General features: G+C 59.2%; 2 protein-coding genes and 1 long non-coding RNA gene across 3 annotated transcripts in view; 2 read left to right on the forward strand and 1 right to left on the reverse strand.

The window, feature by feature from the left end:
- The first annotated feature begins 118 nt into the window (after positions 1-118).
- Positions 119-6,053, forward strand: HSD11B2 (hydroxysteroid 11-beta dehydrogenase 2). Its single transcript, XM_032324343.1, has 5 exons — positions 119-559; positions 3,928-4,140; positions 4,267-4,452; positions 4,560-4,697; positions 4,881-6,053. The coding sequence occupies exons 1-5, from the start codon at positions 295-297 to the stop codon at positions 5,300-5,302; spliced, it is 1,224 nt and encodes a 407-aa protein (XP_032180234.1). The 5' UTR covers positions 119-294; the 3' UTR covers positions 5,303-6,053.
- Positions 6,054-6,307: 254 nt separating this feature from the next.
- Positions 6,308-25,268, reverse strand: part of ATP6V0D1 (ATPase H+ transporting V0 subunit d1) — a 39,234-nt gene continuing 20,273 nt past the window's right edge. The window contains exons 2-8 of the mRNA XM_032324345.1: positions 20,729-20,900; positions 12,215-12,393; positions 10,819-10,898; positions 7,450-7,527; positions 7,149-7,325; positions 6,973-7,050; positions 6,308-6,871 (exon numbers count right to left, since the gene is read on the reverse strand). Coding sequence (XP_032180236.1) covers positions 6,710-6,871; positions 6,973-7,050; positions 7,149-7,325; positions 7,450-7,527; positions 10,819-10,898; positions 12,215-12,393; positions 20,729-20,900 — 926 coding nt within the window. The 3' untranslated portion in view covers positions 6,308-6,709. The remainder of the gene's footprint in view (positions 6,872-6,972; positions 7,051-7,148; positions 7,326-7,449; positions 7,528-10,818; positions 10,899-12,214; positions 12,394-20,728; positions 20,901-25,268) is intronic.
- LOC116579255 lies at positions 16,644-22,833 on the forward strand. Its single transcript, XR_004281196.1, has 3 exons — positions 16,644-17,737; positions 17,850-17,905; positions 22,701-22,833. It is a non-coding gene; the product is annotated as an uncharacterized LOC116579255 (long non-coding RNA).

The raw sequence follows: 25,268 nt of genomic DNA on the forward strand, positions 1-25,268 counted from the left end.
AGATCTGGCCGCAGGGGCGGGGCGGAGGGGGGGCACCTGCCCGGAGGAGGGTGCGGGTGAGAAGTGGAGGAAAGCCCCGCCCCCTTCCCCGCCTCAGCTCCGCCCTCTCCCCGCCCCCCCGGGGCTCTTTATAAGCTCGGCCCGAGGGCGAGCAGAGAAAGCGAGTGTCCCTCCAGTCCTTGGCCGGTGTTCTGCTGCACCCCGCGCCCCTCGCCCCGGCCCCCAAGTCCCTCTCCCTGCTCCCCAGCCCGGCCCCCGCCCCGGCCCAGCCCGGCCCAGCCCGGCCCAGCCGCCATGGAGCGCTGGCCTTGGCCGTCGGGCGGTGCCTGGCTGCTTGTGGCGGCCCGCGCTCTGCTGCAGCTGCTGCGCGCAGACCTACGTCTGGGCCGCCCGCTGCTGGCGGCGCTGGCGCTGCTGGCTGCGCTCGACTGGCTGTGCCAGCGCCTGCTGCCCCCGCCGGCCGCACTCGCCGTGCTGGCCGCCGCCGGCTGGATCGCGTTGTCCCGCCTGGCGCGCTCGCCGCGCCTGCCCGTGGCCACTCGCGCGGTGCTCATCACCGGTGAGTGCGCGAAGCGCGGGGACTCCAGGCTCGAGGGCGGGACCAGACCCCCAGAGGGCTCCCCTTGAGCACGCCAAGGCAAGGCGGGACCCTAGCTCAGGAGTGGGAGTGTCGCCTTCCCTTGGGTGCCGGGAGTGAGCCAAGTAGGAAGCGCAAGGCACCTCCCTAAGTCCGGGTTAACTACCTGCCGCTGTGGAGAGCGTTGGAGGGAGAATGAGGCCAGGAGTGGGCAGGTGCGCAGGGACAACTGCTGGATGAGAAAGACGGAACCTCCTGGAGTTTGGGGTTTATGCTATGCCCCTCTTCAAGACCGCAGTCTCTGGACAGGGGCGCGCTCCGAAGGACTTCAGAGGATGGTCACCCCTTGACCTCTGCCTAACATTCCCGCATGGGATGCCCTATCTCCTCTTCCCTGGGGTCAGAGGAAGGCGCTTAGATGGGGAGTTGAGGCAACCCCCCCGCCCCCAGTTGACTGGGATCCTTAGACTCCAGAAAAGGTTGAGGTCACCATGAGAGGCATCCGGTCATTCAGCTGCCTCTCAGAACCTGCCACCCATCCCCAAACTGCTGAGGTAACCGTCCAGAGTCTGCAACCAGCACCCCACCCCACAATTCCTCCTCCAGTGCCCAGGAAGGAGGTCTTGGAGGGCTGTACTCAGGTGCCTCTTGCTGCCTGGCAGAGTTCCCTTTGTCTAGAGCAGGGAATAAATCTGTCACCAGAAGGACGGTAGTGGGGGGGCAGGGGGTGACTAAGGCTTAGCCGGAAGTGGGGAGGGGGAGAAAGGCCAGGGGGAACTGGCTCTGTTGTATGGGGGGAGGGGCAGCCTAGTTCTCCCCCAACCCCCATGGCTTCGGACAGGTTCTCAGAGCTCTGCCCTTATATTGGGCCCTGCCTCTGAGGGTTGCCTCTAGACCAGCTTCTTAGAGGCTCTGTCCAGTAGGGGCCCTTGCATGATCAGATGAACCTGGGAGAACTTCCCAGAGGCCATCCTTGTGCTGGGCCTGGGAGGATGCGTGAAGATGGACGGAAGGTGTTTTGGATCAGACAAAGCGTGGATGTGGGACAAAGGTTTGAGACAGGAATGAGCATGGCCTGGGTAGGGGACAGTCCATAACTAGCCCGGCTGCTGGGGTGTGGTGGGATATGAGGTTGTTTCCTCAGAAGAGGCCCTGAATGCCAGGTAAGAAGCCAGATTGCTGAGGTGGGGTGGGAGTAGGGATGGCATGAGGGCATTTGGGCTTCAGCAAGAGGGCGGAGTTAAAGCAGGGTTCGGGCTGGATGCGTGGGACCTGAGTTCAGGGTACAGTATGAAATTTCAAGGGATTGGGGAAGGAAAGATACAGACCCTCCTGGTATGAAGCAGGATCTAGGTTGTGGGCTCTGCCTTCTAATACGTGAGCTGCCTCAACAGGACCCGGGCTATCTGCTGGTACTGACCAGCAGTGGGCAGTGACCCAGTGGGCAGTCTTTCCTGAGATCTCCGCTCAGGCCTTCATGCTGCTGCTGTTACTTCTCCTTGCCTTGAGCCTGAGAGTAAGGGGAGAGTTGGGACGCCAGCTGAGGCTTGGGCTCCCGCAACTCTGGGATAGGAGCGCTGCCCAGCCCAGTCCAGCTTCTCTGCGGGTTCCTTTCTCACCACCTGACTGCAAGACAAAGAGGTGACCAGGCCCTGCCTCACCTGCCAGAAACGGTGTCTTGAGCCTGCCAGAGCTGCCTGAGAATTCCCCTGAAAACCGCTGCCCAAGGCCACTCCAAGAGCTCAGCCATGGGGTCAGAGTTTGGGCTGAGTGGCTGAGTGCCTTGTGTGTACGTCTGTGTACCGATGGTGGCAGGGGGTTTCCTGGGCATGAACCCCCATGTGAATAGGCAGGCAGGTTGGAGGTATGTACAGGTATCTGTGTGTGTTCAGGTGAACAAGAGGGTGTGCAAGGCATGGGTGACTGTTGGGGCCACAGAGCTGAGGCTCTGGAAGGCTTCCCTCTCCCTGTGAATGGCTTGTCTGCTCTGGGAGGGAGCTTATTCGAGTGGGCACACAGGTGCTCTCTTGCCTCCTGGAGCCACACTGGCCCTGGAAAGACCCATCAGCCCAAGGCTGTCTGCAGTCCCCCAGCCACCCACACAAAGCCCAGCTCACAGCCCCCTCCCTGCTCAGCTTTGTTCTCTGCCGCAGCAGAGGGGATGGGGCTGAGGTGAAGAGGGCTTCCCATCCCAGAGTGTCCAGAATTGTCCAGAACTGGGGAAGCAGGGCTCCTGTGAAGCTTCTGTTCAGCAGGACCTCCAGGGAGAGAGGCTTCAGAGAGCCTCAGCCCTCAAGGGCCTCTCCCTCCCCTTGCTGGTTGCCCAGGAATCGGGACCAGAATGGGAACAATCAAGGAAGGGGGCATTGCTTATGAGACCCTCACTCTGGCTCTGCCTGGTGGTTCCTCTCTCCACATACCAAAGACAGGAAATTAAGTCTCTAAAGTGGTAACTGACCTCAGGTCACACTTGTTGGGTGTGGGAAGAGATTCAAATGCAGGTCTGTTCTCTTCTCCATCCATCATCTTGCCTGTCCTGGGGGCAAGTGGTCTGAGGCTCAGAGAATGCCCCACTGTTGCCACTGATTGGAATTCCAAGACTAGGGGTCAAGGGTGAGGTGGGGATTGGCCTCCTGCTTGCCTGCAGCCTGGAACAATAGTAGGGGTGTTGGCCGGGAAGGGAGGTGGGGCTCAGGTTGTGATGACATGCATGGAGAGCTTGGGCTTCATCCTGAGGGCTGGGTGGGGGGGGAGGGCGTGGGGGGGGGGGCTTGGAAAGGTTTTGAGCCGCAGAGTGATACTGTCATTTTTGGAAAGATCCCTCTGGCTGCTTAGGTAGATAATGGATTCAAGGGGGCAAGATGGGACAGGACCAAAGAGGGGCTGCTTCCTAGGCCAGGTAAGAGGAAGAAGCCCAGGCAAGGGCAGCGAGAAAGGGAGAGGCTGTGTTACTGTACCCGCAAGCTGAGGCCTGAGAGCAAAGCAGGCAGGGTCTCCCGCTGACCTCCAGGAGAGTCCTGACCGTCCTCTTTACTGGCTAAGTGACTTCGGGAAGCAACTTTGAATTCCTCGGTCTTCGTGTCCTCATCTGTAAAGTGGGACTTGTAAGCCATGTTTGGGGCAGCTATGGGGAGTCAGGGAGTTGGCAGCTATGAGAGAGCTGGGGCCCAGGTGCTCAGCCAGAGGGGCGAAGCCTGTAGAGGCAAATCTGGGAAGGAGGGAGGGCTGCTGACTGCTGAAGACTGGATATCCAGGGGCCTGGATCCTGTCTGGACCCCGGTGAATCCTAGAGTTGTCTTGGGCCGGACTGGGCCACAGTAGGAGTTGACTGGCTGCTCTGCCCTGGCCAGGCTGTGACTCTGGTTTTGGCAAGGAGACGGCCAAGAAGCTAGACGCCATGGGCTTTACGGTGCTGGCCACCGTGTTGGACTTGGACAGCCCCGGTGCCCTAGAGCTGCGCGCCTGCTGTTCCCCTCGCCTAAGGCTGCTGCAGATGGACCTAACCAAGCCAGCAGACATCAGCCGAGCACTGGAGTTCACAAAGGCCCACACCACCAGCACAGGTCAGTGGCCGTGGCTCCCCCAGGAGAGGGTGTGCTTGGGTGGGAGTGAATGGGCAGGAGTTAGAGGTTTGCCGCTGCCCTGACCCGGATCTTTGGGCTCTTCTTTCACCCCTTCTCTGACCTCAGGCTTGTGGGGCCTGGTCAACAACGCAGGCTACAACGATGTGGTGGCTGATGTGGAGCTGTCTCCAGTGGCCACTTTCCGCAGCTGCATGGAGGTGAACTTCTTCGGTGCGCTTGAGCTGACCAAGGGTCTCTTGCCACTGTTGCGCCGTTCTAGGGGCCGCATTGTAACTCTGGGCAGCCCAGCAGGTGAGTGCCCTTCCCCACTAGAGTAGAAAAGGTGCTGCTGCAGAGTGGGGAGGGATGCCAGAGCCTCTGGCCCTGGCTGAGCTGCTTCACTCCCAATCCCTCCCCAGGAGACATGCCATACCCGTGCTTGGCCGCCTATGGGGCTTCCAAAGCGGCCATGGTGCTGCTCATGGACACATTCAGCTGTGAACTCCTGCCCTGGGGGGTCAAGGTCAGCGTCATCCAGCCTGGCTGCTTTAAAACAGGTGGGGGTTGGGTTTGGGATGGGGCATGTGGGTGTGGTCCTGTCTGGGGTGGGATCAGGGCTGAGGAATGGGCAAGACTCTGGCTGGAGGCAGGGATCGGTTTGGGGGTAGATGGACCTGAGTCTGGCTTTGGCTTCCCTAACTGACCTCACCCCGACCTTGCCGCTCGCTCCCTCCCCCCAGAGTCGGTGCGCAATGTGGGCCAGTGGGAGCAGCGCAAGGAGCTGCTGCTGGCCAGCCTGCCCCAAGAGTTGCTCCAGGCCTACGGCGAGGACTACATCGAGCACTTACATGGGCAGTTCCTGCACTCACTGCGCCTGGCACTGCCAGACCTCAGCCCGGTGGTAGATGCCATCACCGATGCACTGCTGGCGGTTCAGCCACGACGCCGCTACTACCCGGGCCATGGCCTGGGGCTCATGTACTTCATCCACTACTACCTGCCTGAGGGCCTGCGGCGCCGCTTCCTGCAGACCTTCTTCATCAATCACTGTCTGCCAAGAGCACTGCGGCCCGGCCAGCGGGGCTCCACCCCAGCTCAGGATGCAGCCCAGGACCCTGGCCCGGACCCAGACCCAGGCCCTTCCCCCGTGGCAGCCCAGTGAGCAGTGCCCACAGATGGCCTAGCTGCTTCGGCAGAGGAGGTCCCAGGAGCCCTTGGCCCTCCCCAGGCATTGTGACCCCCCGAGCCTGCCCTAGAGCCTGGCCTTAAGGACCCTAGCCCTCCCCACTTGATCAGTGCCCCAGGCCAGGCCTGGTGAAGCTGAGGCTTCCCAATAAGCCTCCAGGCCTCTCTACTGCTTCATGAGCCCACACAGACCCTCCTGGGCGCAAGGTTCCACCATGGAGCTGGGAGAACCCAGCTGGATGGGGAGCTCTGTGCTAGACTTAGCTGTAGACTTCGACAGGATCCCGCAGACAATGTTTCTGCAAACTAAGGAGTGACTGGGTGGGGTGGGGACCCCCCTCAGGATTTTTTTGAGGCACCAGTGCCTCAGTGCTGCAATTCAAAGGGTGAATCCTGGTTCTTGACTGGCTCAAGAATTAGGGCCCTGACCACCCACCCCAACCCCCCCAGCCACAGGCAGGCTGCTGCCCCCACTTGCCTGACTGCCACCTTTTAAATACAGATTTTTATTTCTCCTAGAATGGAAAAATGCTGTGTGGGGATGGGGTGACTACCTGGATGACAGGTTGTGGTTTGGTGACAGATGGGGACAGCCTGGGCAACCCCTGCTGGTTAGCATGGGCTGAGGCTCTGGGCACAGGGTCCGTGGTTCACACTGAGTTACCCCTTCACTGACTGGGGGAAGATCATTTATCCACAGATTTGGGCTTCCTCATAGTGAAATGGGGGTCATGCCCCTGGCCTGGGGCATAGTGGGGCTCAATAAGGCAAATACGCCTGGGACCGTCCAGGGCCAGGACCCAACTGCACAGGCCTATCGGGGCCTCCAGTGACTTCCCCGACCTTGCAGAACCTGGCTGCACAGGGAGAGGGCCAGCAAAGGATGTTGGAAGCTTTGGTAGGGGTAGGCTCGATAAGGTGGCACCTGAGGGAAGTTGGGGTCTGGGAGAGGTACTGGGGCCCGAAGGAGACAGCAGACAGCTAGGCTCAGGGTGGTTTATTGTCTCAGAGGGCAGGGCTGAGGGACAGGCTTGCAGAGTTATGCCTCAAGGACAAACTATCCTTCCCTGGGGCCAACCACAGGGGTAAGAGGAGGCTCCCACTGCCCCAGGGGGTTCTCAGGAATGACCACGTGCTTCTCAGACATGTCAGCGGCTGTAAACAGAGGGCTGAGGGGGCCTCCTTCCGGGGGGGGGCAGGTTCCATCCTTGACAGGGGGAGCAGGTGCCCAGCCCCTTCTTAGGCCCAAGAGCCATCTCAGAGAGGTTGGGGGAAACCAAAAGTCACTAGAACAATGTGCTACCCCCAAGGGAAGGCATGTGAACCACGGGCTTTATGCCAGCGCACGTAGACACACACTTGTGGGGAGCCTCGGGCCAGGGCACTAGAAGATGGGGATATAGTTGTCGATCTTGGCGCGGTGGCGCTGGGCAATGCACTCGGCGATCCATACAATGTTGCGACACTCTTGCTCCTTGAGCTTCACAAAGGCATAGAAGATACCAAAGTGGAACTGGTTCAGGAAGGCCAGCTTGTTCAGTTTCACCTACAGACAGAGGCAGGTGTGGTGTGCAGGTGGCCGTGACAGCAGCGTCAGGCCCCAGCCACCAACCTCTCCCTACGAGGGGCAGGGAAGCAACCCCTCACCTCATGCTCAAAGAATCGGTCCTCCAGGGTCTTGTCTCCAGGGTTGCTGCCTGCGCCCTCGAAGAGCAGCTTGTACTCCTGGCCCGCGGGGGGAAGGACAGCATGAGTGGGAGCGTGCCGTCAGCCGTGGGTTGGGCATGCAGACCTGCCCGTCCCCCTGTAGCCAGGGCACTCACCGGGTAGTAGTCAGCTACGCTCTTCACCTGCTCATAGTCATCAGCCCGAGCCAGCTGGGCCAGGCCCTCCGGGTAGAGCCTCCCGCAGTGCGGAAAGAGCTTGGCACGGTCCTCCTTGGACAGCTCTGTGTCGAACGAGTTGATGGTGATGATGAAGGCTCGACGGTCGGCTTCAAACTGTGGGGCCGGTGTACAAGCAAGGCGAGAGGGAAGGGGCAGGTGCCAGTCAGCCAGCAGAGCTTCCCCCAAGCCCAGGCTCCCAGGGACTGGCAGCTTGCGGGGAGGAGAGGGAGGCACTCACCTCCAGGATGGGGCACATGGCATCGGCCGTGGTCCCGCCCAGCAGGGTGCAGAACTTGTAGAAGGACTCCAGGTAGGCCTGTGCGAAGCAGGGGGCTTGCTCAACCCAGGCAGGGAACTGGGGCACGTGCCAGGCCTCCTCCTTCCCGTTCCCTCCTTCCCTCCCCAGACCCTTGCACCGTGAGACCCTTGCACCGGGGCAGCCCCCATGTCAGAGCCTCAGAATATCCACAAATCCCAACTGTTCATCAGCTGGCCTGCTGCCTCTCTGCACCCAGGAGTGACAGAGCAATTTCTGGCCGAAAAGCGTCAGCCTCGTGGTGTGCTGCCCCTTCCGTGCCCTTCCATGCCCCTCCACCATCATCCCACAGGAGGCCAGGCTCAGAGAGGGGCTCGGTCTGCCCCCAGCTGTTCTGCCTGCCATTCCCTCAAAACCCCCTCCTCAGCCTCACCAAACCACATGCTGCTGGGCTTAGTGAGGGAAGGTTACTCCTGAGAGTTCACCGAGGTCACCTGGACAGGGCACCCTGGCCCCTCTTGGCCCCCCACCTCACAGAACTCCTTCTATCCCTCAGGTAGCTCCCAGGCACCATTAAGCAGGAAGCAAACTGCCAGCCCTACTCCTGCTGAGGGATGATTACTGCCCTCACAGACGTCATCCCTGCAGTGCAATGGCTGGACACATGGGCTGTGGTGGGAATGAGCACTTCTTGCCCAGGCAAACTGGACCTGCTGGGCACAAGGAAAGGACAGGTCATTTCAGGACCTAGTTCCGGGCCAGCACTCACTCATAAAACCAACCAGACACATGTCAAGGTTGGGGGCAGGGGGATGGTCTTCGGGACCCTGGGGAGCTCCCTTCACTCAGATCCTCCTGGGTCCTTTCTGGTGGCTTGGTCACAGCGACTGTGGCTCCACAGGCTAGAGATGATTCTTCAGGGTTGAGGGTGAGAGCTGGGAAGCCTAGAAAGCTTTCAGTCCTGAGGTCTTCCCTCCAAGGTTTGGAGACTTTTCCACCCACTACCAGCTGACTTAAGCCACAGGGTCTTCTGCCCCAAGGGGGTAAAATGAGACTTAGGAGTTCACAAGCAAAGACAAAACCTGGCCAGCTGCACTGGGCAAGCTGGGCTCAGAGGAAACAGAAGTCTAGGATAGGTCAGAGAGCCAGAATCCTGGAAGGAGAGAATGGACCCCAGCACAGCAGATCCCCAGGAATCAGAGGGCTTGGGGGGCAGAAACCTCTGCCAATCCTCCCATGGCTTGGTGATAACTGAGTCCCTCTACGACTGTCCGCAGCCACTCTTCTCCTCCCAGCCAGCCAGGGTGGCTGTACTCAAATCTCCAGGCTTGTCCCAGTGGGGGGCCTGTAGCTCCAGTCTATGGGGAGGCCACCAGCCTTCCCCGAGCCATACCAGTCCCGTCAGAGGCTGAGCCCAGTGTCAGGGGAGATGGTGGGACAGGCCCAAACTCTCTTCGGGAAGCGAGGGCAGCTGAAGAAACTGGCAAGACCCCAAAGGCCCAGGTACTGAGGTTATCTCCCCACCCCCACCCTGCCCCCTGGAGCCTGCCAGCCCATGGCTGCTGCACCAGCTGCCTACAGTTCCCACCCGCCAGGTGGTTGAGGGTCCGTCTAATCTCCCATCTGTGGCCACTGGGCTGGGACATTGCCTGACGAGCTGGCGGTCCTGGCAGGGTGCCCTCAGTCTTGGATCGGTGTTTATGAGCTAGTGCCCGAGCAGCCCTCGCCAGTGACTCCAGCTAGAACCAGTCAGGCCCGGTGAGGGTGTGGGTGAGGCTGGGGGGACAGCCGCACCCCTCACCCAGTCTCAGGGCAGGGATCCCGGCAGTGGGCCAGCTGGGGGCGGGCAGGAGCACTCAGATGGTGCGCGCACAGCCTCGGCTGACTGCCTGGCCTGCCTCCCTGTTAGCGGGGCAGAGCAGAGCACGTGCTGTGTGAGCAGGCTGAGCCAGGTTGTGATCCGGGGCTGCCGGGGTCTAGGAAGTGGCTTCCGGCTACTGACCCTGCTTCTCGGAGCCCTCCGTTTCCTCCTCTTACCTGTGTGGACACTGATGCCCTCCTAGTGCCTAGGGCAGTCCTAACGACTAAAGAAGTCGGCAATCTTCCTATCTGAACCTCACCTCTCCGCTCAGTCCTCTCCACACTGCAGCCAGAGGGGACTTTCTGATGATACTCTGTCCTGCTGCGAACCTTCACGGGCCAACCCCATCCCCAGAAAATAGTTCAAACTCCAGCCTGGCACTCCAGGCCCTGGGTGACTTGATCCTGTGCCTCTCTTTTTCCAGACCTATGTCCTGCTGTCCGTCTGAAACCTGCGCTTCCACAGCAAACTGTGTGCCACTTGGCCCATTCTCCCTGCTTGCTTCTGCATGTGCTGCTCCCCTGCCTACACCCCTGCAACTCACAAGCTGGCTCCTCGTCGACCCCCACAGCCTCCCCTGCACTCTAGCCCAGACTCCTGGAGGCAGACTGGAGGGCCTTGGCTCAGGCGGCAGCCGAGTGTTGGGCCCCTAGCTCTAACCCAGGTAGGAGAAGCCCTTCCCTGAAAAGATCCGACCAAAAGATGTTCTCAGGGTTAGGTCAGCAGGACCCTTGGCCTGGGCTCTCTTTGGCCCCCACTTCGGAGCCTGACCCATGTTCCTAGCTGCAGCCCATCAGGGGTCCTGGCACCATAGCTCAGTGCCTCACTATAGCCAGAGCCCAGTCTGTCCCAAATGTCCTTCACTGGTCCCTAGCCAGCCCCCCGCCTTGGCTCACAGCCCTGCTCCTAGCCTCTCTGGGCCAGGGCAGTGCAGACCCACGAATCCTCTGCTCACTCTGTCTCCAGGGGTCACCAACCCATGCCACAGCCTTGGGGAGGAAGCGGACAGTGGGAGCGGATGTTGGGATGTGACTCTGATTCTAGACCTAGGAACCCGAGAAGGACGTGGTGACCCGGCTACACCTGGCTGGGTCTCTCCCTCCACCCTGAGTGTCCTGTTACCTCTGCTCAAAGCCTGTCCTTGCTGGCAACAGTCCAGGCAGGGTAAACCTGAAAGCTATGGCCTGGATGGCAGCCCGTGACCCTCCTGGCTGCAGGAGGAGCGACCATCCAGAGGCCAGCTCCAACAGGCCAAGCTATGGGGCACGAGCCACTCCTGCTGATCTTATCAGGGCCCGCTGCAGGCGCCGAGACAGAGAACCTGTTCCATGCAGCCTGCGCCCATTGCAGGAGCCAGCAAGGAAGCAGATAAGCCCCTGGGATAGGAGCCTGGTACAGCTGCGTCCTGTCCCAGCAACCCCCCAAATCACCAGCCCACCACGGCAGGGGCCCCCGCCTAGAGGCCAGTCTGCCACCGACCAGGACCCTACCTTGTAGAGCGTGTTGCGGATGATCTCAATGTTCATCTCATCCAGGTCCTGCTCTGAAATGCAGTCCTGGAAAAAGGCCGCTGGGGAAGAAAGATGTGGGGGTGAGGGTGGGCGACTGGATTCAGCCAAGGCAAGAATCCAGCTGTTGTTTCAGCCACCCCTGCAGGGCACAGGGGGCTCCTGTCACAGGCCTGACTGCCCAGGGGTTGGGGGCCTCCCAACCCAGCCTGGGCGATTGCCTGGGAAGTGGCAGAAGCAATCCTTGGGGCCATGTGCACTGACCTGAGCTTCTCCTGCATCCTTGCTCCTAAAACTGATTTATAAAGAGGCGGCCAGCCATAACATGATCTAATCGCCTCTGGGGCAGACCCAAGCTCAGACCATGCCAGAGACAGACTTGCATAAGAGGCCATGACATCCTCCTTCCTTAAGGGGCAGCTGTGGATTTGGGGCCTGATGCCCACGGATCTGCAAGCCCTGGGAGGGCCTGGGGCCCACATTTGGAAAACCAGCCTCTTTCTCTTCCAGACAAAGAATGAGCTGGGTGGGCACGGACTGCTGGGCTGCAAGTGGAGGCCAGAGCAGGACAGAGCCCCCTTCCCTGATGGGCCCTCAGACTCACCGGTATGTCTCTTCTTTAAAGATGAACTAGCTCAGAGTTACTGAGAGAGCCTACAGCAGATATGCCCAGCAGGTAGGGCTCAGGCCTCTTAGTACAGAAACAAGTACAGCTTAGAACCAGTGTTTTAACCTGGAGACTTCTTGGAGGTGGTGCCCTCGGGACGAGGACTGTGGCTATGAGGGCACTTGCTGCTGACAGCCGTAGTGCCTTCTCCCCAGCCTCCAAGACAGGCAGGAGCCAGTACTGCCTAGGTGGGGCCCTGCAGGAAGCTCCCAGTTCCCCTTCCTTTCTTGGCCTCTGACACGAACCCTGCATCCTGCCGGACACTGCCTGACCTGGCCCCTGGGACCTGCTCTGTGGAGGCCAGTGAAGCTATTTGCTTTTCTCCTCTGCCTCACAGGCGGCCAGCCCCTCTGGCCCCACTTGGGGCCACAGACGAGCACAGTTTGAGCTCCCAAGACTCTGAGGGACCTGGGCCTCTCCCCTCTCCATGAGGTCAGCCCTCTTCTGCATCCTGAGAAATTGGCCAGTTTCACAAAGTTACACGCTCCGAGGCAGGCCCTGGGGGGTAGCCTGCCTGGCCCAGAAAAGCAACAGGGAAGGAGCAGAAGGCAGAGTGAGAGAATGAGAGGGAAGCAGAGAGGATGATAAAGATAAGCAGCAGGGGGCAGGCCTCCCTTCTGGGCCCAGCACCAACCCCCCCCACAAGGGGTCCACATGAACCCCATGTGGAGGCACTGCCCCCCTGCTCCCCGCTCAGCCCCAGTGGCTCACCCAGGGGCGTGTCCACCAGAATGGCATTGTAGAGCTCAGCAGGTGTCTGCGCGATGTTCACAGCTTCCATCTGCTCAAAGCTGCCTAGCGGGTGGCACTTGGGCACGAGTTCGGCAATAGAGCGCTGGTGCAGTGTGCCGGTGATGAGCAGGATGACATTGTCAATCATGTAGCTGTAACTGCAGGGGGCACACAACAGCAGGGAAGCCCGTCAGGGAGGAGGGTCTGCGGGTCCTAGTCTAGCACTGTGCCCTGCCCCCATCCCACACAGGTCTCCGGCTCCTCCGCGGTGATGCCACCTTGTGGATGCTGTAGGCCACCACCACTGGCTCACCTCGCTGCCCAGGTGCACCCCTATACTCCAGCGCCAGGAGTATGGGACACATGCAGCCCCTCCCTTGGGGGATGTGGCATAGATTCACGCCCCTTCAGTGGTTGGGAACAGGTAACTACCCCACGGTGTGAATAGTTCCAGCAGGGCACAAGGGGGGTGGGGTACAAGGCCAGCCTGGGGGATGAAAGAAGTAGGAGATGAAAGCATGTTCTGGGAAGAGGGAACAGTGTGTGCAAAGGCCTGGAGGCATTCCCCAAGTGCCCGCTGCATTCGAGGAACTGAGCACAGATCAGGGTTGGCAGAAGGAGGGAAGCAGGGCAGTGCTGCTAGCGGGCTGGGGCCTGAACACTGGTAGTCCAGGCCAGCCTGAGGGTCCTGACTGAATTTCAAGTGCGAGGGACCCATGAGCAGGATCTAGGCAGGGAGTACCCAGTCCCATTAGGGTCAATCTGGCTTCTAGGTGGGGAAGGCTAGGGATGGTTAGCAAGGAGAGGAAAGGCTGAAGGGTAGGGTGGGAAGAGGCCAGAGAAGGAGGAAAGGCCAGAAGGAGCCAGTGGGGGGGTGCCTCTGGAGGAGGGCCCCAGGCTGGGCAGAGATGAACAGGTAGATAGCCGCCCCTGCAGCCCCACTCCAAAGGCGGAGCATGGCCTCCTCCTGAGGGCCGAGGCCTGGAGGTGGGGCTCAGGTCATCCCAGGCCAAGGCTCCCCTGGCTCTCTTGGCTCTCTGCTCTGAGCGCACAGGCAGCAGAGGGGGCTGCGGAGCTGGAGAGGGCAGGCAGCCCGCTTCAGACTTGGTGGGGAGGTGGAGAAGTGAGGGTGTGTGTGTGGAGCTCTGCCACTGACCTGTAAGACAGAGCCACAAAGGAGCAGCAGTAGAGCTCCACGCAGTCACCCATGCGGGGACAGGGTGAAGATCGGGGAAGGCCCAGGCAGAGTCAGGTGGCAATAACCACAACATTCCTCCAGCCTGTCACCAGTGAAGAACTCAGGGTATGGGGGAGTGGATCAGGCCTGGGGGTTGGGGCACCACTGAAGGGTCAGAGACGAGGTGGAGGCTGCTGCCCTCAACGGGCACTAAGCCCAGGCCTGGCCCCAGGTTTGGGTGGCCCACGGTAGGTCCCTGTCCTGGGACAGTATTTTGAGCACTTAAGGCTGAAGCTGTCCACAGAGGTGGGCAGTGACCCTAAATACTGAGAGAATAAAGGGAAAGGGGTAGCCCAGGCCTCAGCTCAGAGGGCCAGCCACGCAGGGAGCTCTCACAAGGCCCTCCAGGAAGGCGGCAGGAGGAAAAAGTCACTATTCCTGTCCTGGCCTGACCCCCACGCCCCCTGCTTGCTGCACCCTCCCCCAACAACCACCCAGCCCAGCGCCCTGCTGCGACCTCTGCTCTCCTGGGCTTGGCGCCAGGCAGCTGCCCTCTCTCCGCCCCCAAACTGGCTGGGTCAGCGACAGGATGTGCACTGAGAAGAGACAGCAACCCCCTCCCCCTTCTCCAACTGAGGGCTTCAGGCCGGGCCCATGTGTAGCTACATGCCAAGAAGCCCAAATGGCCAGCCTTCTGCCCCTGACCTGACAGAGCTGGCAGAGCAGAGGGAGCGCAGAGAAAGCTCGCTAGAGCTCTGTGCCTTGGCCTCCAGCCTGAGCCTGCATCCCCTCCACCCTGGACAGCATCCCTCGTGCCCAGTGCCTCCAGCATTTCATGTAGCATGGTACCACAGGGCTACCTGTCCCTGCCCACAGCCCTCTGCCTGCACTCCATCCAGCCCCACTCCGGCCATCCTGCTCCCCAAGACAGCCACAAAGACCCCTGCCCCCACCCAGAAGATGCTTTTCTACATTCTCACAACCCTTTGGACAAGGACAAGGAGAAGAACATACCTCTTAGGCCTACGTCATCCTATCGATCCCACAACCACCAGCATCAGCAACGCCAATGGCCAAAGAAGTAAGAGAGAGTACAGGCACTCGACCCTGTCACACCACTGGGCAGATGAGCTCTATGTCCCCATTTCCAGGGTGTCTGTGCCCTGGCACAACACTCACCATCTAGTCTTGTCTTTTCAAAGGGATCCCCACAAGCCAGTTTTCTTTTTCTAAACCTCCCCACTCCTTGTGTCCACAACTCAGGGTATCTGTTTTTGTCGGGGATGGGCCAGGGTCAGGGCCCAAGGGAGGAGCTGGTACTCCTCAGAGTCCTGGCCGGGACTCAGAGGAGAGCCCTGTGGGAGGACTCTACCGTCCAGCTTTGCCGTTACCCCTCCAACGATGTGGAACAGGCCAGCTATGATTCACGTTTCAGCCCTAACAGCAGATGTGGGGGCCAGTGGTAGCAGCCCCTAGCTACCCCCAGCTTCTCCCGCTAGAAGTCCTGGCAGGGCACCAAGGAAAATGCTGAGCCAATTAAGGGTCACTTATGATCACATATCCCCAGCCCCCTCCAGGGGCCCATTCTAACCCAGGCGAGGCCAGCCTTGGATAATCCCATGCCAGGCCCTCTCCCTCTCCCTGAATCAATGACAAGGTTCCTGCAGAAGCAGCCCCTACTTTTCTCCCTAGCCCAGTGAGAGCCAGAATCATCTTTCCTGGGAGAAAAGAGGCAGAGGAGGCCTGGTAGAGATGGTGCTGGCTAGGCTGTTTGCTTCTCCCCCAAGGCCAAGGCCTTCAGCAGGCAGGGAAATCCTCCTCCTCCTCGCCTGGCTTCAGCAGCTGCCTCCCTGCCCCCAGAAAGCCACTCCACCAGTCCTCCCCTCATTTGGCCTCAAAAAGAGAGAATGAGGTTCCAGCTGGTCAGCGTCTCCCTCCAGAGGAAGACAGCTGGGGAGTGGACAGGCGGCTGCCCGCCAGGCCAAAGAGGCCCTTGCAGAGTGGGAGTGGGGAGTCTGTATTCCTCTTCCCTGAGGCCCTCCCTCACCCTGAGCCTTTAGGACTCAGCTTGGGCCCACAGAAGTCTCGAGTTGGGGTTTAGGAAGCCCCTTCTTCCAAGAAGTCTTCAGAGCCCCTAGCCAAGAGCAGTCCCTCTGCTGTGCCCTTTGGCGCCACCTGCTGGAGAAGCATGGCTTGCTTCCCTGCTGTCATCTTGGCCCTGGGGGGGCAGGCCCCAATGACTAGGTACCTCAGCCAGTCTGTCCATCCTAGGGCTCCCAGCAGAGGTTGCTCATAAACAGTATCTGTGCTCAATCACATCAGAGTCCTGCAGAGCCCTGCCCAGGGCAGAAAGTGAACAGAGATATCAAGTTCTGGCCTCAGCAAACTACCAGTCAAGCCTCAGTTTCCCCTCTGCCATCAGGATAAGTGAAGTGCAGCCCACAGCAAAACTGGTGAGGCCCCCACCTTATCATTAAAATCCTGCCCCTCCCCAGAGGTGCAGTTGGGTCTTCCTGCTTCACCTAAGCCTTCTGGGCTTGGAAGTGCTCCTGCAGGCTCTCCCTCAGTCTCCAGAAAAGAGTGCACTGTTGGCTCTCCCTAAAGGCAGGAGCCAGATCTAATGCAGGACCCAGAAACCATGGTAGGTCTAGAGCCCCAGCAGTACAGACCCTGCTGGGACCCAAAAACAGTGGTTGTGGAAAGAGAGGGCTAGAGGGCCAGGATAGGGAGGCCTAAGGTAACCTGATACCTCTGTGGCCCATGGTGCAAAATGTTCTGGGGAGAATGGCAGGTATGCTCAAAGGCCCACTGGGAACTTGAGGCCACTGTCCTGGGACAAAGCCTCCATCCAGCTACCCACACCAGCTGGTGGCACTGAAGTCCCTAGTACATAAGAAAGACTGGACCTCACCTCTCCCCCGATGGTACAGCTTACCATGCCCAGGCTCTTCTGCCAATGGGTACCTGGCTGCTGCTCATGGGGAACAGCGCCCTCCAGGGAGGCTCACTCATCTAAAGACAAAAGCCTCTGAGGCCCACCTGAGACTCCCCGGAGACCAGACTCACCTCCCAAAAGCAAACCCCCCAGCTCTCCTTTCGGGGCCCACTCTCCTATGGGAAGCCATCATGGAATGGCCCAGATCAAGACTTCCCCTGCCCCCGATGCCAAAAAAACCCTGAAAGAGGCTCCATCCCAAGTCACAAAGCAAGTTAATTGCTGGGCCTGGAAAGGACCCTTGGTACAGTGACATATTACCTTTATTGCCATGAAGCTGAGCTGCATTGTTTCAAGACCAGGTGACTGACAACAGCCTACTTCACGGATTCTCACTAGCTCAAGGCCTGTCTGTCCCACGCCAGGCTGCTGCTGCTCTCACCACCCATTCTTCTGAACAGCCTCTCTAACCCCACCTGATCCTGGAGTCCTCTTAGTGCTGGGAAACCTCCTGTGACCCCGGATCCATGTGTAGCAGCTGCCCACGAGCCTCTCCAGGAGCTGTCTGCCCCACCACTGGCACCCATCCCACTGCATTCATCCATCCCCCTCCCTCCTGGCGCCAGGCCTAGCCCAGAGCTGATAGTGGTCATGTGTGTTGGCTAAAGGCTGGCTGCGCTCTACAAAACCACTGGATGCTGTCTTTCACCATGGGAGGGCAGAAAAGGCCTTGACCACCTTCTTTTTGCACACTTTCAGTGACAAGGAAGCCATCACCTCCTGGGGAAATCCTGGTCCAGCCATCCAGGGAGAACTGAGTGGATCTCTTGTGTGGTCCCAACCTCCACCCCAGCTGGGCCAGCTCGGTCTGTGGGAAGTGATGGCACTGTTCCGTCAAGTACTCACGCTCAGGACGGAGCCACTAACAAATGCCTCCCCTCCCTGGGAGAGCCACACTGTCCTCTCTGGTTACATTCCTCTGGATAGCCCTAGGATTTGAGACTCCATGCTCCAGCTACTCAGGACATACACGGTTCCCTCAGGCCAGAAGCCCCCTTCGATTATTCCCTTAAATACCTTCCCCTCAGCCACAGAGCCACCTCCTCAGAAAAGCCAGGTGCGAGTTCCCAGTATGGAGGAGCTGTGCTGGACGGGCCCTGGCTCCAATGGAAGGGACCCCTCTCTTGCCACAACACGGTGGAATGACCCAGAAAGGAAGAAGTGGAGGAGGCAGAATGGAGGACAAGAGCAGATGGGGAGACAGGAGTGAAATGGCAGAGATGCCGTGAGAGGGAAGAGACTGCTGGAGGGCGAGAGGGTCGCGGCTCCTGATGAGGCCCGGAAACCCTGCCACATAAAGGTCAGCGGTGACCTTGGTCAGCACCCTGTGGTGAGTGAAGGGAGGGCTGGAAGCAGACTGGGGTGGGGGCAGGGCTGAGAGGACAGATAGTGAGTGTAAAAGCCGAGGCCCCAGGAGATGTGAGAGATCTGTGCTTTTTCAGGTGCTGATGGGAAGACTCTGGAAGGGGAAGGCGGCTGTACAGACAAGTGAGTACAGGTAAGTGGCCACTCAGGGTCCAAGGGGTGGGGTGAGGGCACTCAGGACTCTGGCAGAAGGATCCAAGAGAAGAGGGAAGCCTCTGCCTTTGAATCAGGGTTGGGGACACAGATGTGGTGCCGGGAGGTGACTGGTTTCTACCATCTCCATGGAGGAGGAAGGTGGGCCATCTGCCCAGAGAGAAGGCTAGAGGCAGGACAGGGGTGTGTGCAAGATGGTGAGGTGCTCTCCCAACCTTAGTGGGGGGCTGCAGGGTGCTGGGTAGGGAAGGCACACGGCCGGCTGGGCAAAGACAAGCCAACGCCAGCTGTGCTGGTGAGCAGCATGTCCGCTGGGCAGCAGGGATCACCGCCCAAGGCCGGCTTCCCCAGCTTTGCTCCAGGCTGTGGAGGTGGGGGAGGGCGCCTCCAGGCTGGAGGCTGCTGGGATTCCTCCAGGGCTGGGGGGCTGCCAGCCAGGGCGGGACCAGAAGACGGGCGGCCAAGAGAGCTGCGGATGCTGGCAGAAGAGTGCTCAAATGATGGACCAGGGAACCTCAGCTGGGGAGGGAGGAAAATGAAGACAGAAGGGGCAGCAGGGGAAGCAGCAAGGCCCAGTGTCCTGCTGAGTCCGGAACCCGCGTCCCACAAGGGACTGAGAGTGGGCTGGAGGGTCTGAAGACTGTGGGTAGAGGGGGGGGCCTGACTCAGCGACTCTGGGGTGGAATGGTTCCAGCAGTGACACGGCCTTGGGTAGCCATCGGTGGGGGCGGCTAAAGTGGAGAGCAGAGGAGCGGGTCACTGGAGACGACGAGGTCATAGAACGAGCAGCCACAGGCTCAGACAGACTGACACGTGGCTGCTTAGCTCTTCCTGAGTAAGGGCAGGAGTGAGGAGATGGGAAGACTTAAGCCACGATCACCCATGAATGGAAGGGGCGGGGAAGTGACGCCTGCCACACAATAGTGCTTGGCTGCTTTAAGCACGCTTGGTGCTCGCAGCCAACCTCCAGCAAAGAGCTGGCGGCTGTGCGGGCTCAGTCACGCTCAGAGCCCTCTCCAGTTTCATGGCCTGGCAGGCTGCAACCAAGCCTCTAAGGGTACCCAGAAAGGCCAGGAGCTAGCTGCACAGGCAGGTGGCCAAGCGGGCAGTGGGATGGATGACAACTGCCCTCTGACCACTGGCATGGGTCAGGCCTCCTCCGGCCAGCCTCGCTGGCAAGGCCAGAACATCGTCAGGAAGCTGAAAGAGCCTTGTGCAAACAAGGTGAAGGCTGGGCTTTGGCAATAAATCCATTGCTTCCTGGTATGTCCCCAGCTCTGGCCTTGGAGCAAGGGATATGCAGGCCCAGGCGAGGGGCTGACTGGCACATGGGACGCTCCGGCGTGACCCCCAACTCAGCAACACAAGACCTGCCCCATCTCTGGCCTCCTGCCCCAGAAGGACCAAGTAGCCTGTACCTTGACCAGAGCCAGGGAGGTGTAATTACAGGCCCAGCCAGGATAGCAAGGAGGCCCCCAGAAAGGAGGCCTGTGGCCAGGAAAGAGGCTATTTCCCAGCCTCGGCAGGTTCCCTGAGCCCTTCAGGGGTCCCAGCCTGTGGCATCCACCCAAGGAGGGAGCCCTTCTGGCTGCCACCACTCCTTGAGCAAGTGGATCTTGAATAAGTGGCTGCTCTTTGCCAGGGGTGGGACAGGCAGGAAGCACCAAGGTGGGCAGGTGTGCCAGGTCCCAAGGAGGAGAGTAGGAGCCCCCAAATCAGGGAATGGTCAAAGCTCGACAGTACCCAGAACAGCATATGGAAATGCTTCCCCACAACACACACTCACACTCCACCAACACAGAGCACACTCATTTAAACTAGCCACAAATCTCACCTCTGGGGCCACCTCTTTGTTCACCGCCCTGGCTCATGGCTCATGGGATATCCTGGCAGAAGGAGCATCTCTATCTCCCTGTTTCTTTCTTTCTTTCTTTTTAAAAAGATTTTATTTGACAGACAAAGAACACAAGTAGGCAGAGAGGCAGGCAGAGAAAGAGACGGGGAGCCTATGGGGCTCGATCCCAGGACCCTGAGATCATGACCTGAGCCGAAGGCAGAGGCTTTAACCCACTGAGCCACCCAGGTGCCCCTCTATCTCTCTGTTTCCACTGGCAAGCAGGCATACCTGGCTCAACCAAGTGCCCCCACCCCCCACCTGCAGGTCTCAGTGGCCTTTCCTCTGCTCAGCTTCTCCAGGGACTTAATGGAAACAAGGCTACACCCAAGGGATAGACAGTGGAGAAGCCAGGCAGTCAAGGGTCATAAGCATGGGGATCTGGGGAACTGGGAAAGGCTGCCAGATGTTCATCCTTCCCCCTCTCCCTAAGACCCAAGGCCATGGACAGAGAAGATGGAGAATGGGCCTCAGCCCAGATGGGGCCAGAGGGCCTGAGTCGTCCATTTCAAGGACCTGGCTCTCGAGAGCTCTGCCCATCCCCTTACTCCTGATCCCAGGACGGGAAGTGGGGACCTAGCGAGTATTCAGTGCGGATGCTGCAGGGTGAGGCAGGAAAAGTGCTCCCATCATCCCTGGTCTCCCCACCTCAACCTCTGTAATGCCAGGGTTACAAGGAAAAGGGCTTCCTAACACTACAGTATGGGACACCGTTGCCTGCCCTCCAGATTCCCAGGCAGCAGTGAAGTGGCTGGTGGCGGCCTAGAGGCCCAGGGTTACCCAATGACCAGCCTGGTCACACAGCCTAGGAAGACGACAGGCAGCTGGCCTGAGCCCATGCTAGGCCAGCTGCGGCAGGGGCAGCAATCCTGCCCAGTGGGAGGGGAAGGCCCTGTAGGGCACACTTACGTAATGAAGTCCAGGAAGCTGGCGAGTGGCTCATAGGCGTGGTTCCTCATGTGGCGGAACTCCACCACCATCTTCTCCTTAAGCCGGTCATCAATAACTGACACTGTCAGCGGTGAGGCCTCGTTGGCCAGGAAGTTGCCGTAGTCAGTGCTCTGCAGGTGCAGCTTTAGGTCTGAAAGCCAAGGCAGGGGGTGCAGGGGTGAATGCTGGCTAGGCTGAGCCTCCCCAGGATGCCAAGACCCCATCCCCACCCGGACTCTAGGCCCCAGTCCCTCCCCTGGAGTTGTGACCTGCTGCTCCCCTGACCTCCCGTCCCTACCTTCAACTCCCTGTTGGCCCAGGGCCTATTCTGGGGCAGTCAGGCCAAGGCTCCAGAGATATCCCAGTCCCCAAAGTCCAAGCACAAGTAGCACAACTGTGCCTCCAAATGACAAGAAGCCCTGGGAAAACCCAACAACCCAAGTTGCTATTCAAAACCCATTGCCTTTTGAGGCCCTTCTGTATGGTGGGCTCTGGGATGACCAGAATCTAGAGCAGGCAAAGATGCGGGCCCTGCCCTCCAGAGCCTCAGGGCTAGAAGAGCAAGCCAACACACCCCGGGGCAGAAACGATCCTATAAAATAAAGTAGGCAGGAGTAGAGTGGACAGCGAGATAGGACTGAGAGGATGAGAGAACATGCCAGGCGAGGCCACAGAAAAGGGCGGGGACAGGAACATACAAAGGCCAAGAGCCAACAGGATGGACTAAGTGACAAGTGACCTGGAGGGCAAATGAGTACCATGGCGGGTAGGGGGGATGATGCTGGGAGGGAAGACTGGCCTTGCTATAGGAGTGGCTAGAGGCAGACAGGCCAATACTCCAAGCTCTTCTGAACAATTAGGGACGGGGTCAGGGGAAAAGGGACAAGCGGACAAGCAGTAGGGCCCCAGTTGGGAAGGTCAGGTAAGACCCAGTAGGATCATAGCAACAACCTAACAGTTGTCTGGCTTTTTGTCACCCCCCCCCCCCACACACACGGTCTATTCTCCACCAGCAGCCAGACTGATCGTGACACAAGGCAGAGCCCGTCACTCGTCTGCATGTCCTCACGTAAGGGCCTTCCCTGTCCCTCTGCCTAGAAAGCGATGCTCTCTACTCAAACATCCCCTCTTCAAAGACCTCTCACCCTGTCCCTTCACTTGTGCTGACCCTCTTTGTAACACTTGTTCCACCCGTCACAGGACCCGTGATAGCAGGGATCTGAGGTCATGGCAGTGTCCTAGAGCCTAAAATTGTTCTGGCGTATTTTCATGCTCACTAAATAACTGGGGAATGGACAAAAGTCTGGGGGAAGTGTTGGTGAGGACAAGTGGGTTTAATCCTGGATTTTGAGATGGGGGACACTGCAGCAGTGACAGCAGTACCAAGGACAGTGGCTGGGAAGGTACCTGTGCGTGCGTACCTATATGAAGGCCCAACAACCAAGGCTGGCTTCTGCTGTAAGGGACGCTGTGTTTTCTGTCCCCTGGAGAGGTTGCCCAGGGGAGGACAGAAAGGGTCATAGTCGTGATCATTTCCACAAGCCCCCGATCAAGCTTCCCTGAGTTTGTGGGCCTGGAGGGCCATGCTACCCAGGGCTGCTTCGGAGGAAGGCTTACTGTGGCACCTAACAGTGGCACCCCCTTGAAGCCCCTAACCCTGCACCCCATCTAGAGAAGAACATTCCCAGCCTGGGGTCAGGTGTGCTAAAGGAGAGACGAAAGAATACGTGCGAGGGCGGTGAGAGGGAGGGAGAGAGGGGCACGCACGCCCCGGCGTGAAATGCCTTCTCCCTGCAGCTCTGCGAGGCACCGGGATGGCCACCAGCACTCATGTCCCCTACGGCTCCCAGGCCCTCAGCGAGTGCACTTGGACCTCATGAGGCCTGCAGGAGACCTTCACATCTTCTCCTCTTGCCATCGCCCTGCCACTCACACCTCCTTCTCTCCACAGCCACACAGAAGTGGGACAGAACCAACGGCAACGCGAGGCGGGAAGAATAACCAGCCCCTGCTCTACACCACCGACCTTACTGCCTTTGGCTCAGCAGGTACACACACTCCTGTGTCCTCACCCCAGGCCATCTGCCCTGGGTTCCATTCTTCCTCATCCCTACCATGGTCTGGCCAAGGCCCACCTATGCTTAGAATAAGGTATGGGTGACAGAAGGTGTTTTGCCTAGAGGCACTCAAGTTGTTGCAATGCTTTATTACCCACTTGGCTGTCAAAGGAAAATTCTTAACTGGAACTGATGGTTAGAACTGAAGGCTGCTGGAAGAGTATATCACCATGTTTTCCTGCCACTAGTAATGGGCTTTATGTGCCAGATTTTAACCACCTTGACCCTGGAAAAAGCACACCATTCTTTTTAAAAGAAACATGGTTTACTTGTACACAACTGATCAGTTTTGAGAGATCATTAATGTCCTCAAAGTGGTTTCTGTGGGTATAAAACAGGGAGCATATGAACTGATCCCTCTTACTATAGTACTGAAGTTAATTCCACTTAATTTATCAAGTCATATTTGTGCCTTGATTCTATATACTTGTATCTCTCATACACTGTGAGGCTTGAAAGACAGAGTGGGCAGGGGGTTCCGGCCAGGGCACAGCGGGTGCTCAAATCCGCACCAGGGGAAGCTGCAGAGCGGACAGCAGCTGGAAGCCGGGGCTGGAATGTAGTGTTCTAGGTCAGACTGTCTAGTGCGGTAGCTGCCAGACCAAACCTGTTTGTTGATGCACCGAGCCACTGCAGACAGCAGAGAACCCATCGCAGGCGATAAGATTCCTTCTCCTCCAGCTCACAGCTGGGCGTGGAGGCCAGGCCATAGGTACAGGGCAAAACCCATCCCCTTAGCAGGGCCCCTCATACCAGTGACCCCACTATTCTCGGCGACAGCAAGTCCAGGCCCAGGCCCCAGGCCAGCCTCCTGCCTCCTACCCTCCAAAGCATGGGCTGCTGGAGGCTTCCCTAAATGCTGTCCCCCTGGCCTCGGCTCTCCCGCAGTGTGCCCTGCCTCTGCCTTTCTGAACAGGGCTTCTCTTCGGCGGGAAGACACGCTCAACAGCTTCCGCACTGCCAAGTACTGTCCCTGCCCTCCAGCTCCCACGGACTCTCCGTCCAACACACTGGCCAAGTGGGGGTCAGCATCCGACACCAGGGGAAACCCAGGCACACCCTAACTGCAAACAGAGGGGTCCCTGCAGTGTACTCAGCCTCGTGCCAGGGCAACCTGTGTGCTGGACCTCCCAGCCATGCCTGTTTCGCAGACTTAGAAAACATCAATCAGAAGGAACATGAAACTTATCCAGAGTCCTAGTCAGGTGTAGAGGGGCCGGGATATGGACCAAACCTGGCGGATTCTGCCATCTCCAATTCTGGCCTCCCCTTCCTCCCCAACCCGGTACATCCGTGAGCACATTCTCCCATGGCCATTAGCCCAGGGTGGGCCTTTCAGATATGGACCCAACCGCCTAGACAGACTCTAGTCCCAGAAGAGCTGGCAGGGGGCAGAGGAGTGAGAGTAGCCAGGGCATGCCTTGTCCATGACCTTGGAGGCAGCCTGAACACTTGCTGCCTACCTGACATCATGCCTCAGCAAACCTCTCTCATCTCACCTGTGACTATGTGTATTCCTAGAGAAGCCAGGAACACGTGCGTGTGTGAGGGGGGCAAAGCTGAAGGGTGGGCTCTTCTTTGCATGCTCCCACCCGTGGGGCTCAGCACAGGCCTGACAGCAAACCCCCCTGTGCCTTGGCCGCTGCGTTCTGCTGACACTGCATCTGGGGAAGCCACGGCTCCCAGCACTGCTGGAGCACAGACGGCTGGGTGGTTTCTGCTGGCTTTTGTCAGATCCGAGCAAGCCCGGGAGACTCTACTGAGAATCCTGCCCAAGGCCCAAGGAGTCTTCCTTACCAGGAAACTCATTTTTAAAGTCCCCCAGGGATGATGTCAAAGGGCCGTTCCAGACCACTTTCCCTGGCCAAGCCCTGTGTCTCCCTTCGACCCAGGGAGAGGGGACAGCCTGCCAGCCATGAGGGCGACTTGGAGGCAGGCAGGCTAGCTGATCCCTTTGCCTGGACCACACAGGACTTCTGAACCAGTTCTGACCCTGTCTGAACAAACTGGTGCCTAGGACCAGTTATGGGCAGCCCCAAGCCCTTTAGACAGTCCTCAGGGCTGGGAGGAAGCCTGCTAGAACAGCCCCCTACCCCCCCACCCCCCCACCCCCGTCTCCCCCGCCCCCCTAGCAGCTTCCTGCTCTCTCTGAGGGATGCAGAGGAGGGGGTGTGACTGGGGGTGGGATCTAAACGCAGGAGGAGAGGCCTGGAACTTGTTGAGAACATCGTGGGAGACCCGGCCACCCAGCCCTGGCCCAGCCCCCAAGGGCAGCCAAGGACGCCAGGGGCTCTGGGAAGGCAGGGGCTAGTTCTGCTCTGCGCTTTGAGCTCAGCAGCCTGACAGCCTCGGTGACAGCCCCTGAGAGCCCCAGACGTGCCTGGGCTGAGGCATGAGCAGTG

Source organism: Mustela erminea, chromosome 19 (genome assembly GCF_009829155.1).
Source record: "Mustela erminea isolate mMusErm1 chromosome 19, mMusErm1.Pri, whole genome shotgun sequence".
NCBI classification, from domain to species: domain Eukaryota; kingdom Metazoa; phylum Chordata; class Mammalia; order Carnivora; family Mustelidae; genus Mustela; species Mustela erminea.